A 15,952-nucleotide genomic window follows, 5' to 3' on the forward strand; every position below is an offset into this window, starting at 1 on the left:
TTATTATTTTTTAAATGTACCATATGCTGTGTTACACATCTAGAGAATTGTTTGCATTGTGTTCTGTTTCAAATCTCTTCCTTTTTTCTGTTTCATAAACGACAGTTTGGGATACCAGAGTCCACCACTATGCCTGACGTCACTCTACGAACAAAATGTGGGTTTGCTGGCTTTCTTTCTCTTTCTATACTCTTATTTTTATGTCAGCTGATCCTAATGTTGCATGAGATTTTTGTGTGCAGCGTCCACACTGCGGGATCGGCCCTGGTCTGCTATCTTTTCTCCAGAGGAACATTCTGTGATTGTCCCGTCCAGACGACCTGCCAGTATTATGCCCTTCCACGGCAGCAACCTCTCAAAAAGCATGTCCATCAACAATATTGCAATGTTAGTGCATAAACACATACACCAAAAAGTATTGTCAGGATTTTCATTTTTATATATATTTTAGTATTTATTAGTATTGTCAGGTTTTAATATTTTATATATTTTAATATTTATGTATTCATTTATATTTCATATATATGTATAAATATGTATATGTATAAATTTGCATATGCATATATATATATATATATATATATGGTGAGTGAAGGTGAGTGAAGTGACATTCAGCCAAGTATGGTGACCCATACTCAGAATTTGTGCTCTGCATTTAACCCATCCGAAGTGCACACACACAGCAGTGAACACACACACACACTGTGAGCACACACCCGGAGCAGTGGGCAGCCTTTTATGCTGCGGCGCCCGGGGAGCAGTTGGGGGTTCGATGCCTTGCTCAAGGGCACCTAAGTCGTGGTATTGAAGGTGGAGAGAGAACTGTACATGCACTCCCCCCACCCACAATTCCTGCCGGCCCGGGACTCGAACTCACAACCTTTCGATTGGGAGTCCGACTCTCTAACCATTAGGCCACGACTTCCCTACGATATATATATATATATATATATATATGTATATATATGTGTGTGTGTGTGTGTGTGTGTGTGTGTGTGTATATATATATATATATATATATATATATATGCATATGCACACACACACACACACACACACACACACCTTATCACCTTTATCATCTTGCCAGTTTGTTCAGAAGGGTTTTTTTTAATTAATTTTGTTGAAACTTCCTAACTTTTGGAAGTTCGATCAAGTAAACCACTAAGTAGATGGTTGTAGACATTATAATCATGATAAAAAGATCAAGTCAAGCTTATAACATTGTGGGAAACCATATTTAGCACAGCTTCCCTAATATTATTCACATTTGGTAAAATATAATAGGTTATATTGATGTTAAGTGCATACAGTATATACTGTAAGCAGCATGCATACTGCTTTCTTAGTAGGAGAAGTGTGGTATTATGCCATTCCCAACATACAAATGTATCGCTGACTCTTACAAATCAAGATACTGATTGACAGCCAGTGAATCTGTCAGTAGGACACTTGACCTTACTGGCCTTCTGTTATAACCACAGCACCTCGACCTCTTCCTTCAGGTTTGACGATGCGCCTCTGAGAAGCAGGTGGTATCTGTCTCAATCCACAGACTCCCTCCACAAACCCATCAAGGTGACCGCGTCCACTGAGTCTCTAGATGAAGGTAAGCAGCTATATTTCTCTCCCAAGCTTCAAAGAGCTTTCAAACTGAGATGTTTAAGGGGGAAATTAACAAGTAATTAATTTAGTGCTCATCTGGGAGACTGGGTTTAAATCTGGCCTGTGTTTTGTCATGATGTTCTTCTTATTTCCTGTCATTCCTCACTTTCGCTATCAGTGAAAAGGCTATTTAAAGTGTAAAGTTGTGTTAATTTTTCCAGTAATGCATGGGTAAACATTTTCTTTGTTGCTGAAGGAACTGAAATGGTTGACAGCCGGCTGATGGGAGACTTTGAAACAGATGCTAAGGAACTGGAGGCTGACTCCTGGAGCCTTACTGTAGATAAGAAATATCTGAAGCAACTCAAAAAGGACGTCATCAAGAGACAAGATGTCATCTATGGTAGGACAATGGAGGAATTGAATGCGTTTCCAGTTATGTTCAAAAGCATTTGCTGTTTTGTGAGTTTTTATTCACAAACTCTGTCTAAATGAATGCAGAATGTGTCCAGGGTAAAGTGTCTACTAAACAGGGTTACTATAGTTTACTACTATATATATATATATATATATATATATATATATATATATATGTATGTGTGTGTGTGTGTGTGTGTGTGTGTGTGTGTGTGTGTGTGTGTGTGTGTGTATATATATAATTTTCATGATTATAAAAATTGTAAATTCACACTGAAGGCATCAAAACTATGAATTAACACATGTGGAATTATAAATTGAATTATATACATAACAGAAAAGTGTGAAACAACTGAAAATATGTCATATTCTAGGTTCTTCAAAGTAGCCACCTTTTGCTTTGATTACTGCTTTGCACACTCTTGGCATTCTCTTGATGAGCTTCAAGAGGTAGTCACCTGAAATGGTCTTCCAACAGTCTTGAAGGAGTTCCCCGAGAGATGCTTAGCACTTGTTGGTCCTTTTGTCTTCTGTCTGCGGTCCAGGTCACCCCTAAACCATCTCGATTGGGTTCAGGTCCGGTGACTGTGGAGACCAGGTCATCTGGCGCAGCACCCCATCACTCTCCTTCTTGGTCAAATAGCCCTTGATGCCTTCAGTGTGACTCTACAATTTTCATAGTCATAAAAATAAAGAAAACTCTTTGAATGAGAAGGTGTGTCCAAACTTTTGGTCTGTACTGTATGTGTGTGTGTGTATATATATATATAAAATAATAAAATATTTTTTATGTATAGTACTTTATTGGCACTAGCCACATTTCTCATTTTCATTTAGTTCAACTTAATGTACTAAAATAAAAATATAAATAAAAAAATGAATAAAAATGTAACAAAATGTATTTATAATTTTCATATAAAAAATTCAAACAAATTCAACAAACATTTTTTTTTAAGAAAATAAAAACTAAGATGATAAAAAATATAATAGTGAATAATAAAAGTAATAATAAAAATAAAATAGTAGTTCAAGGATACTAAAATAACTGTGATAATTTTTGATTGATTGATAGATTTTTGGTTGTGAAAATGTTGACTTTATGTAAAACAGCCAGTATCCAACTTTTACATGGAAATCTCAAAGAGTTTACATCTTCATTCACAGACTCAGAAGCAATAAGTATGATAAATACTGCTTTTTTTTCAGATGTCTGGATCTAAACATCCTCTTCCTTTATCAATCCAGAGCTGATCCAGACGGAGATGCATCACCTGCGGACGTTACGGATCATGTCTGATGTGTACAGTAGGGGCCTGCTGACAGATCTCCAGCTGGAGGGCCAGATGGTGGAGAAGATGTTCCCCATGCTGGAAGATCTCCTGGAGCTCCATTCGTTCTTCTTTAGTGCTCTGCTAGAGAGGAAGAAGGAAGGCAAGCTGGAAGAGACGGGTGGATTTATAATCAACAGGATAGGAGATGTGCTGGTCAGTCAGGTGAGGACATTTGATTATATACATTAATGCGTTTCAGTGTTTCATTTTAAGGACCTTTTTTTTTTTTTTTGCTTACTAGCAAAGTTTGCTTACTAGTGGGGTTGAATCTCCAAAAAATGGTAGAAATTGAGTAGAAATTCTAAATGTTGTTATGGCATGTTTAATGGATGAAAAAAAAAAAGGCATTTTGTTCAGTTTGACAAGCATACGTCAACTTGAATTATACAGAGGATTCATTGTTCACATCCAAGCTCCTGTTTTGATTTATGCCACATGATGTGCTTCAGTTCTCAGACTCCAATGCAGAAAGCATGAAGAAAATCTATGGCAGATTTTGCAGTCGACACAGTGAAGCAGTGAACTTTTACAAGGAGCTGCATGCCAGAGACAAACACTTCCAGGCATTCATCAGGGTAAATGCCTCACTTCATTATGCTGGTCATTGCTCCCAGTAAATTCACGAAGATACCTAATGATCCTCAGTGTGCTCTTGTTTCCAGAAAAAAATGAGCAGCAGTGTTGTCCGGCGTCTGGGCATCCCAGAGTGCATATTACTGGTGACTCAGCGCATAACAAAGTACCCGGTGCTTTTACAGAGAATCCTGCAGCACACCAAAGGTGAGGTTTAGCTGTCAGGGGTTCTAGCGTCTTCTGCTGACCACAAAGCGGTTTAGTCTTAAATCTTATTTTTAAAGAAACCAGTCAGTCAATTCTTAGCAATGGTGTTTGGGCTAAATGGTTACTCTAGCAGAAAATTTAATTTTGTGGGAGCTCAGATTCATGTTGTGACCTATGTGAGACAGTCTAATTTCCCCTCTAATTCCAAATCATTTTTAATAAATAGACAAAAAAGTAATAAAAAAAAATTTCTTTTGAAAGAAAATATTTGTATTCAGCAAGAATGCATTAAATTGATCAAAATTGACTGTAAAGACATTTAAAGTGTTACAAAAGATTTCAGACTTAACGTTTCTTTTGAGATTATACAAAATATATCTTGGGCACTATAACAGCATATTAGAGTGATTTTTTTTTGAAGGACCATGTGACTGTGAGAGTGAAGTAGCTGCTGTAAATTGTAACTGTACAATCACAGGAATAAATTACATTTTAAAATAAATATTTACATTTTAAATAGCATTTTTACATTTTAAATTGCATTTAAAAGAAATGTATATTCACACTCATGTAAACTACTCATGTAAACATTTATTTTATTTAATTTTTACTAAGTCATAAAATTTAAATTTAAATTTTCATCAAAGCTACACACAAAACATTGCTAACGTCAACATAAATAGTTTTGCATTGTTATTTGTGCTTTTAAGTAAAGACTCTGAACATTTGAATGTTAAAAAAGTAGAAAACAATTATTCAGAATTGTAAAAATCTTTCTCAATAGTGTCAGTTTTTACCAGTTTTTTGCTGGTACTATTCTATATGATGGCCACTTTCGAAGGTCGTGAACTCCTCCGATTTTGTTTGTTCTCAGTGTCCTTTCCAAATACACAGAGATGAAGAAATAACAAAACAAGAAGAAGATGAGACAAGCAGACACTTAAAATTGGACTTGAGCCAGAGCCGCTGGCGAAAAGCAAAGTCAAGCCTGCGTTCTCCAAAGCGACTCGTCTGTCAGTGTTTAAATAGCGCTCCAGTATTTCACTCTCAGTAAACATGCTTGTCTTATGGATGGGCCCAGAGACGCAGCGTCTAAACATTCCACATTTACCACAAATCACTTCCAACTGTTGCACAGCCAGTCTGAAAGACTTTTTGGTCACGTTCCCAACAAAGAGATTTTAAAGTGAATTAGAGCATCAAGTGTAACAAATATCCTTTCAGGGGCAATTTGAGAAGGGGATTATAGCTCTCAAGAGGATTTTATCCTGCCACTCTAATACTATAATGAAACAAAGTGGACTGGTTTATTGTTTATAGGATTTTATCACAATTCAATTTCATATGAACCTATGTGTGTTTGTGCAGAGACAGAGAAGGATTTTGAGGACTTGACGCAGGCACTACAGCTGTTGAAAGATATCATTGCTTCAGTGGATAATAAAGTGAACGAGCATGAGAAAAAGAAAAGGCTGAAAGAGATCTACGGTCGTATGGACAGCAAGTCCATCACGCGGATGAAGAGTGGCCAGATGTTCGCCCGAGAGGATCTGCTGCGCAGTCGCAGGCTTCTCCATGACGGTCCTCTGCAGCTGAAGAACACTGCAGGGAGACTGAAGGGTAAAACTCCTTAATTCTGTTAATGTAAATCTTGATAGACGTCATTTCTTTAACAGCGTGTTGAAAAAAACTGTCCACTTCTTACAACTTTTATATGTGGGTGATTCTTCCATTTCAAAAAAATGAAACACCTTCATACTATGCTAAATGTGTTAAAGATCCTATGTGCTGAAATCTGAACATGTGCTCGATCTGCAGGGATTAAAGCTTTCCATCGCTACGACGGATTTCCGTCAGTTCATTAAGACGAATGATTCAGCCGTTTGAACGAATCAAATAAATGAATGATTCAGTGATAAAATCAGTGACTTGCCACCACCTGCTGGTGGATTTAGTTTCATTTTTAGTGTATAATTTCAGTTATTTAAATCATTTAATATTTATTTAATAAGACAAATAAGTTACCAATCATATGAAATTAGTATTAGAAAATTAGTTTGTACTACAGAGGTGGCACAGAAGAACACAAAAGCATGAGTGCTATTAAATTCATGTGGAGATTAATTTTTTGAATATACAATTTTGAAAACAGAAATATTACATGATTTAAATAACTGAAATGATATGCTAAAAATTAAACTTAAATCTGCCAGCAGGTGGCGGCAAGTCACTGATTTTATCACTATATCATTCATTCAACTGATTCGTTCGAACCGTTGAATCATTTAGGAATGAAGCAAGTGACTGTCTTTATGAACTGACGGAAATCCATCGTAGCGACGGAAAACTCTCTGTGGATCAGCCTTCAATTGAGATTACTGAGAGTTGGTAATAATGTGTGATTGTAATGGCATTTTTCACTTTTTGAGGGAAAGGTTGAATAAACCATTCAATTAATGTTTACAAATAAAGAGAAAACTGATATTTTTTTAGGAAAAACTATTTAAAGGAACAAAAGAATAGTATTTATTTATTTATTTACAGGCTGTCTATTTACACAGTTAGGGTGGGCTTTATTGTCCCAGTAAGGTGACATTCATTTAATAATTTGAATTAAAATGATAATTTACACTCAATACATTATTATTGCATACTGTTTTGTAATGCAATACAATACTGAGGCACAGATAATTGCTACTGTTTGCTATCAGTAGTATAAGTAGCAGAAAAACACACTATTTTAACATAATGTAAATAGAATCTATAGCTATTTGCGGTTAGTGTAAATAGCATATCACTAAGAAAATACTGCGATTTTCACTTATAGCATATCTCTATTTACATTAAGCTCAAATTTATTCATTTACATTATCCTCACAAGGAAAAAAATCACCAGTGTAAAGCTTTTTGTTTAACTTTTTTATTTTTTTATCACTTAATCATAAGATTATAATACAACTTAATCAAAGGTACACACAAAATATTGCATATTTTCACATAAATAGTATTAATAAATGATTTATCTGTATTTGATATTAATGGTTCTAAATATAATGTAATATTTTTTTTATTCAATGTTTACTGTAACAGCAGCATCATCATTTTTTCTTTTCTTTTTTTTTTTCCTTAGATGTCCATGCACTTCTTCTTTCTGATATCTTTTTGTTCCTCCAAGAAAAAGACCAGAAATATGTTTTTGCATCTTTGGTGAGTGATTGGATTCTGTGGTGTCTTCTTTACTAGAAAGGAGGTTTTAAAAACGCATTAGTCCTGTATATGTTGACATTTACATGAATTAAGGTTTCATTCTACAAATGCTGTAGAAGTACTGTTTATTATTAATTCATGGTAACTATAATGTAGTTAACAAACGAAACCTTATTGTAAAAATACTTTTGTCAAGTTTCTTGGCGGCTTTTTCTTTTAAAAAAAATAATTTTTCTATTTCATGATGCACTAAGAAAGAAAGTTGCATTCACAGCTAATTTGGATTTGTTTCATCATGAATTTCTAAATAGACCTATGTTTTGCATTTGGAGAAACATAGGTGTTTAATTTAACCTAATGTCTGAGGAAATAGTGTGTTTATTATAAAATGTGGCTAAATGATGTTTTATCAAGTTGAATACTTTGGTTTAGATATGACTGAAAATACTGACACATTTTAGACTACAGTGTTTATGTTTTCTCTCCTCCCCTGTTTCCCATCTCTCTCTTTCTCTCTCTGCATATTGTTTCGGCTTCGCTCCGCCCTCCTCATTCTGTGTCTCACATGTTCTCTTCTCATCGACAGGACCAGCGAGCCACCGTTATCTCCCTGCAGAAGCTGATCGTGCGAGAGGTAGCCCACGAGGAGCGCGGCCTCTTCCTCATCACCGCCGGCATCGCAAACCCTGAGATGGTGGAGGTACACGCCAGTTCCCGAGAGGAGCGCAACACCTGGATGCAGCTCATTCAGGACGCCATGCACTCAATGTGAGTACCAGATATACACAAACTTACCTTTACATCAGGGACATTCACTGCAAATTATTGAAGAAATAGCTAAAGCTGAAAACAAGATATTTGAGAAGCAAAATTGTTTATAAACAAGGGTAGTTTAATGGTATCATTCAGAAAATACCCAAAAATGTACAATAAAAAGTGAAATATTTTGTGTGTGTGTATGTGTGTTCACACAGAGAAAAGGATGATGATGAGGGGATCCCGAGTGAAACAGAAGAAGACAGGAAGCTACTTGAAACAAAAACAAAAGAAATGAGAGGTGAACAGCTTTCTTTCTGTTAGTTTAGCTCTTTGCCTTTTTTCATAGTGTGTGTGTGTGTGTGTGTATGTATGTATGTATGTATGTATATATATGTATGTATATATATATATATATATATATATATATATATATATATATATATATATATATATATATATATATAATTTATTTCAAATTATTGCAATTATCCAAAGTAATATACCATATATTTTTATAGTATAAATGAATAATTCTAAAAACAAGTTATCCAAATTGTTTTTTGTTTTTTTTAGTAAAGTCTGTTTATAGATATGCACTACTTTTTTTAATGAAAACAGAAGCATTAAAGCCACAATTAAAATGTAACTGAGGAATTTGAGACTGATTTGTGAGTCTTTTTGCCATTAAAATGAACTGATTCATAAGGTTTGTTTGTTTATAAATCACTTGAATCACTGTATATTGCATACAGTCAGCAAAGACGATGCAAGATCATTTTGATCAGTTTTTGATCTTTCTCTTATTTTGTGGTTTTCTCATCACATCTGCATTTTTATAAAACTAAAAGCTTTAATTTGAATGTTTTTATGATAAATCAGCAAATAACAAAACAACCTTCTTTGTTTGTTAGACATGCTCCAGAGGAAAGATGAACAGATCGTATCACTACTGCTGGAGAAGATGAAGCTTTTCCGTGAAATGTGCGGCTCGTCCGACGACACCGCTTCAGCGGTCAAAATGTTCTTCAGGGCCAACAACGAGGACGTCCCCAAGGGGGAACCCGTCATGATGGACGCTCTCAGAGAGGGTAAGCAATGCCACCAGCGTCTTCAGCTGCTCCTCACCTGTTGTCTGGAAGCTGATGTGTTATTTATGAGTTATTTGTGTTTGGTGGCAGCTGTGGCAACATCTCATTTCCGGCTCTAATGTTCAACCAGGGCTAGTAACTCACTTAATATAATGCAGTTAGTGACGTGTTTGTGTGTGTGTGTGGCAGTGGAGATGTTGCAGGCACTGGTGAACAGCATTCTGGGAGGGGCGGTGGGACAGCAGGTTGCCTGTGCACCGGGGAACATGGGACCCGTGTGTCTGCCACGCAGAGCCGAGACCTTCGGAGGGTTTGACAGCCACCAGATGAACATCTGCAAACGTGAGACATTTCATGTACTTCATGTGTCTATTCAGGCTGTATAGCTTGCAAAATAACTTTATGCACCTCTTACAAAGTGTTTTTTTTCTTCTTCATTTCTTTCACAAAACATTGTAAATCTTCTGTATGTGAAGCAGAGTTGCTGATTCGATCCTGCTCACAGTCGTGTGTGTGTGTGTATGTAGATGGTGACAAAGAGGAAGCTGAAGATCTTCGGAGGACAGAATCTGACAGCGTTCTGAAGAAGGTAATAATATTTTTAATGTCAGTTCAGATTCATTCTTTTATATTTAGTTGATCATTATTATTCGTATTATTTCTTGTTATTATAAAAAAAAAAATCATATTGCTGTTATTACTGCATTTTTAATCAAATAAATGCATGTTATGCCTACTTTCAAAATATATATTTTTTACAGACCCAAACATTTCAACAGTAATGTTATACATTTATAAATATAAATATCTCACTGAACTCTCACCATGTAAGCTGTTGAGTCTGAACAAAGGCATTTTCCGTTTTAATGGATTCATATCAGTCACATATACGAAGAACTAATCTGAATATTAATCAGGTCTATTCATTATTTGTAATATTCTCCAACTTTAGTAGGATTGCTACTTATCTGTTTTTAAGTTGATGCGACTGGAAGCTTGCTGGTTTTAAACTCATTGTTTTACACATTCTGCCACAGTTTTGTTCACACAACATCCAGGTGAAAGGCATGGCGTTAGAAAGTGAATAAATAAATCGATAACATCCGGCACTCTTAGAAATAGCGTGATGTATTTTTCTTCAATATTCATTTCTAATGACTGCTGGACTTCTGTTCTAAATAAAGTCAAACAAAGACTATAAACGTGTGTTTTCCCAGTGTATTTTAAAACAACATTTTAAAATTTTATCCCAATAAACAGACCCAAACTGAGTCACCCTGCCCCCCAGTGTCAAGTGCTGTCATAACATCCTGTCAGGTTTTGTAGCTAATGGGAGTCATTAGGGCTGAATGCGCCCAGCATCGGCTGACTCTGTAATGTGTGTAATGAGCAGCGGTGTGCTGGGCTCAGGCCTTTGCTCTGTCTTCTGCTGGGCTGATTAAACACACTCAGCTGTCTCTGCTTATCTGCTCCACAGGGAGGAAACGCCAACCTGCAGCTCCTGCTGAAGAGAAACAGCGAGGTAATGCTTCTTTTAGAGTTCAGGGTGTTATCCTTCAGCACTCCTTGGGGCTGTGGATGATGCTTTTATAATGTGGATGACTCTTTGAATAAGATATTTTCAGTTGTATATATCCTTTGTGATGAGTATATACATTTTCATGACTTTTTGCTTGCTTTTTTGAGATTGAGACAAATGACTGTCTTTCTTGATGGCTTGTTTTCCTGACAGCAGATCCTGACTAGTGTCACTCACCTTCATGACCTCCTGAGCTTACTTCAGGTGTGTATTAATATATATACACACACACATATATATATATATATATACAATATCTAAATGGTTAATATATGGATTTTGTTTGCAGGCCGTAGTGCTGCAGCAGGACACTTTTATCGAGGACCAGCGTCAGGCTCTGAGCGAGCGCACCCCGTCCCGCTCCTCCTCTCGTCCCCCATCGCTGGTGGAGCAGGAGAAACAGCGCAGCTTAGAGCGGCACCGACAGGAGGCCACGGCTCTGCAGCGCCAGCAGGCCGCCCACGCTGAAGAGAAGCGGCGCAAGGAAAAAGAGTGGGATGTGAAGGAGCAGGAGCTGACGGATCGCGAGGTGCTGCTGCACGTGAAGGAGGAGGAGATGCACAGGAGGAACAAGGAGCTGGAGGAGGCGCAGCAGGAGCTGCTGGGGAGGAAGGAGGACTATCAGAGGGATCTAGAGAGATTGAGGGATGCTCAGAGGAGGCTGGAGAGGGACAGGGAGCAGCTACAGAGGGAGGTGGAGAGAGTGGAGCACCTCCGCGAGGTGGAGGTGAGTCTTCAACTGCACACGGAAGAAGGTTTTGTGCCTCCTAATCATCTATGCATTACTTATTACTGTAACTCATTCACAATATTAATTCACTCACAATATTAAACTTCACATCATCTTTGTTTATGCAGTATTTTATTGAGAATTCTTCTCTCTTTGGCACTGAGAGCATTCAAACACATTAGAAATATTTTGAGGCAGGCAAATTTATCCAATGACTGTTTAGGACTGAATAAAATGGGATGAGATGAGTAATGTCTAGTTTTAAACTTGACGTGACATGAACCATTGACAGATGTTTGACTACTGAAATAGCATCTTGAAAAACATTTTATAATGAGATAAAAACTTGCATGCTAAAAAATATCACAAGTTAGGGATGCAGAATACTTTGGAACTGTATCAGTTATTGTACAATATTAGATTTTTTATTATTTTTTACTTTAGAAACAATGATAATAGCACTGTTAAATGCAATCAATAGTTAATTTCTAAATAAAAATATTTTTTTCTTACCATGCATTTTGATGCGGACTAATAAATAATACATACAAATACACACACACGTATATAAAGATAGATAGACAGATAGACAGACAGACAGACAGACAGACAGACAGACAGACAGACAGATAGATAGATAGATAGATAGATAGATAGATAGATAGATAGATAGATAGATAGATAGATAGATAGATAGATAGATAGATAGATAGAAAGACATACTTTAAAATGGGGAAATTATATTACAGTTCAAAAGTATGAGATCTTAAGAATTTGTTTTTGAAAAGTCTCTTATGCTCAGCAAAGCTGCATTTATTTGATCAAAAATAGAGTAAAAACAGTAAAATTTTGAAATATTACTACAAATGAAAATATTTGTTTTATATTTGAATGTTTTAAAAATGGAATTTATTCATGTGATGCATTCCTGCATTTTCAGCATTATTATTCAAGTCTTCAGAGTCACTTGAACCTACACACGTTCTTTTTTTGTTACATGGAAAATAGCAGCATTAATTTGAAAGACATGTTTTTGTGCAAATGTGAAAGTCTTTACTCAATTTATTGCCTTCTTACTGATTGAAATAATGAATATATTCTACAAAAACAAATAAAAAAAACGTACTGCCTCCAATTGTATATAATATTATTTTAAATGTATTTAGTCAAAATAGTATAGAAGTTTAACATTGGCCATTTATATATTGTCTGCCATAACACACACACACATATGTATAATTATTGGCTTATCAATATTTGTCCTAAATTTTAATATTACCTTACATATACGTTCTTCAAATAATAGTTTTGAATATTAATGTAGAATATAATAAATGACAAGTTCCAAGCTCACAGAACATGTGTTTTGCACCTTAACGTAACCATTTATTCTCTTTTAATTTCTTCCCCAGGCTCGGCTTCAGCGCACGCCCTCCAGCACATCAGAGGACTCCCTGAAGCTCCAGAGCAGCAGCTCCATCGAGCGAGAGATCGGGGAGGGCGACTTATCGTCCAGCCCCAGGAAGAACTCTCTGTCCAGGATGGACTCCAAACAGAAGGGCCGCAGCCTCTTCTCCCTGGGCAGCAAAGCTCAGAGCTTAGAAGGACAAAACCCGATCCCCACACGACTGCTTCAGCTGGCTTCATCCAAGGAGAAGAAGGACAAAAAGAAGAAGAAGAGTAAGAGCCAGCCTCCTCAGGATGCAGGTGAACACCGTGAACACACACACACGTTAATTCAATAGAGATAATGATAAATAATTGATTCAATTAGTCTGCAAACCTCTACCGCTGTATCCGTTCTGACTGGAATTGGTAACAAGTTCTCTGTAACAGAACATCACATGTTTCCAGAAGGAAAGGGTTTGCTTTTGAAGGTCTAATAGGATTTCTGATCTGAGTCATGTGTTATGTATTTACAGTATAGATACATTTTCTCCTCAAATCTTGCTGTTTTTTTGTCTCCAGCATCACATCTGCTGCCCCTGACAGAGCCTTCAATGGACGGAGAGATCTTCTTCTGCTGATTTACCCATCAGCCCTTCTGTCCACATCATTCCCTCTCATGGACTCTATTAAATCATGTAGGAAGACACCCAAAGTGCCCTCTTCACATTTTTTTGGCAATCTTTCTACAATATAATAAATCTCACAAAACATGTCCTAGTCGCATCACACCCCAAAACCAAAAGAAAAATGAACAAAATATATTTTGCCAAACCCAAATTAATATAATCAGACTCTAGACAAACTTTCTACAATATAATCATTCTCACAAAACATGTTCAAACTCAAATGAGAAATATTCTAGAATTGTTTTTATTTTTTATTACATTATTTTAATAACAATTTAGTCCCCAAATTCTCATTACCGTATGTATAAATAGTAGAAATATTATTTTAATTGTAAAGTATTTATAAACTAAGGTAAATCTTTTTCTGCATTTAAATAGTGTTTTATTACAGTAGTTTTTTGCTGTAATAAAGATTTCCCCATCACAGTAATGAGAATAACCATTGGGAAAAATAATTAGTAATTATCACCCCTATTCTATTTTAGTTCCTCGAAGGAGTCCCGTCTTAGAAATGCCACGAGCACTTTAACACCATTCACATGTTACCCTTGCCCCGGAAAATGACAAATCAATTTTTCATTTGCATTCCAAAGATAAAGCCCTAAGGACAGTTTTTGGGGCAATTGTATAACATACCATGGCATTTCATGCTAGTTTGAGATTTTCATCCTTCTGCGTTGAATTCTTCATGACTTTATCAGGACAGATAAGCTGTAAATACTGTATGAACTGTAGACCCCCTGAGGGATATTTAAAGCAACCTGCTGGACAGGTAAAAGAGAGAAACATTCACGCAGGATAGTGTACCTCACCTATACATCCACCATTATGGATCAAATGCACCATATTATATCTAAATATCAATAATGCAATTAACACCGTTTTTGCACTCAGAGTGTCTTTTTTGCACTCATCACGTGTGAATATTCACCTTGCAATCCTACAGGAATTTGTTCAGCTAGACGGTCTGTTGGCCTGTTTTATTTATTGTTCAATGAGATTTTTTTTTTTTTTTAATGCAGTACATGCTCTCAAAGTCCCATTTGCGCAGGCTTGCGTTGCAGCTTTGACCTGCGCTGACTTAATTCTTCCATGAGGGGGCAGCAGAGAAGCGTTTTATAATTGAAGGCTCCTCTGTGGATTTACATAACCTCTCAGTGATGATGTCAGAGGAGACACAGTGAAGCAGTGCAGGAATTTTTATTTCTTCATATGTACAAAGAGAATCATTGGTTCATCATTTAAGGAAAACGGTGCCTATGGCCTTACAGAACTGTCAGCGACACTTGTCCTCAGGAACAAACAGGGAAAACTCAGTCCAGACGGGATACGTATTGTTGCCGTCTCTCATGCGTAAGTGTAAACTTAAGTTGCTTAGCCTTAAAGAAATGATGGTGTGCACTAAAATACAACCCAGCATTTTCTCAGGAGAATAGGTTAGTTTTTTCATCTTTGTTTTGAAAGGAAGGTTTCATTTGTACATTGAGGTACATCCGTTTTCTTGCAGAAAAAAGGAAGAATGAATATTATGTAAATATTTTAATAAATGTTTAAATGTAAAATTCTGACAATGTTGTTTAATTTGTGATTAATTTTGTAAAATGTGTTTTGTGAGACGTAAGGCTTTATTTATCAGTGATCCCCTTAAGAAGACAATATTTCCTCACATTAAAAGCTGTTGCAATTTTTTTTGGCTTGTATTGTTTCTCTCTCTCTCTCTCTCTCTCTCTCTCTCTCTCTCTCTCTCTCGTTTTTATTCTGTCCATTGAACTGCAGGTTATTGTATGTTTCATTCAAATTCACTGGACAAACAGATCAAGGCTACCTTTTCCTTTTAAAAAAGATTAAAGCATTTTTTAAAGAAATTGCCACGGTAGAATAAAGTATAAGCATGACCTTTGATCTGTCATCTTCATGCAATATGACTCCACTATAACCTCTAACTGATGGACAGAGATTAGATATTAGGTGGGTCATTTCTACTTTTCATGTCCCTCATCATCATGTCTTCATATACTGAAAAAATATTAAACTCAATTTCAAAATTCTTAACAATTTTTACAATTAAGAGGACACAGGGATGATTTAAGGTTTGAGGAGATGTTGGCATTTTGTTTTTTGTTATTTTTTTGCCAAATTCTGACCAATTTGCTGAGACAAATCAAAGTGTTACATGTCAGGGAAACATAATACAAGCACAAAAACACACACAAGGAAAACACTGGGATTTGTTTCAGATATAGTAATATTTAAGCAATATTAAGGTTTTTGTTTTAATATTTATGCGAGAGGTTTAATGTCATTATAATAAAAAAGCCACAAAAAAAATTATAAAACAGTGGCAGAATAAAAAATATGAGATCCAAGTTCAGACCAAAATT

General features: G+C 36.1%; 1 protein-coding gene across 2 annotated transcripts; it reads left to right on the top strand.

Annotated features, from left to right (window-relative positions):
* Positions 1-108: 108 nt before the first annotated feature.
* Positions 109-15,259, top strand: LOC132117548 (A-kinase anchor protein 13-like). Of its 2 annotated transcripts, none has more exons than XM_059526907.1 (19): positions 109-157; positions 243-387; positions 1,506-1,609; positions 1,862-2,008; positions 3,268-3,515; positions 3,803-3,928; positions 4,016-4,133; positions 5,502-5,753; positions 7,264-7,340; positions 7,927-8,108; positions 8,315-8,397; positions 9,011-9,187; positions 9,377-9,529; positions 9,715-9,776; positions 10,665-10,709; positions 10,920-10,970; positions 11,056-11,493; positions 12,909-13,203; positions 13,465-15,259. In XM_059526907.1, exons 1-19 carry the CDS (start codon positions 130-132, stop codon positions 13,521-13,523), a joined length of 2,790 nt encoding a protein of 929 aa, XP_059382890.1. In that variant the 5' UTR covers positions 109-129; the 3' UTR covers positions 13,524-15,259. The 2 variants fall into 2 exon arrangements, with proteins under 2 accessions (XP_059382890.1, XP_059382899.1); XM_059526916.1 differs by having other exon boundaries at positions 10,923-10,970.
* The last annotated feature ends 693 nt before the right edge of the window (positions 15,260-15,952 follow it).

This window comes from Carassius carassius, chromosome 3, assembly GCF_963082965.1.
Source record: "Carassius carassius chromosome 3, fCarCar2.1, whole genome shotgun sequence".
Taxonomy (NCBI): domain Eukaryota; kingdom Metazoa; phylum Chordata; class Actinopteri; order Cypriniformes; family Cyprinidae; genus Carassius; species Carassius carassius.

Excerpts from the sequence above, each read along its gene's own strand:
- LOC132117548 (XM_059526907.1), top strand. The coding sequence starts at position 130 with ATGCCTGACGTCACTCTACGAACAAAAT. Across the intron at positions 8,398-9,010 it reads AAAAACAAAAGAAATGAGAG|ACATGCTCCAGAGGAAAGAT; the intron begins GTGAACAGCTTT and ends TTTGTTTGTTAG. Across the intron at positions 9,777-10,664 it reads CTGACAGCGTTCTGAAGAAG|GGAGGAAACGCCAACCTGCA; the intron begins GTAATAATATTT and ends TCTGCTCCACAG.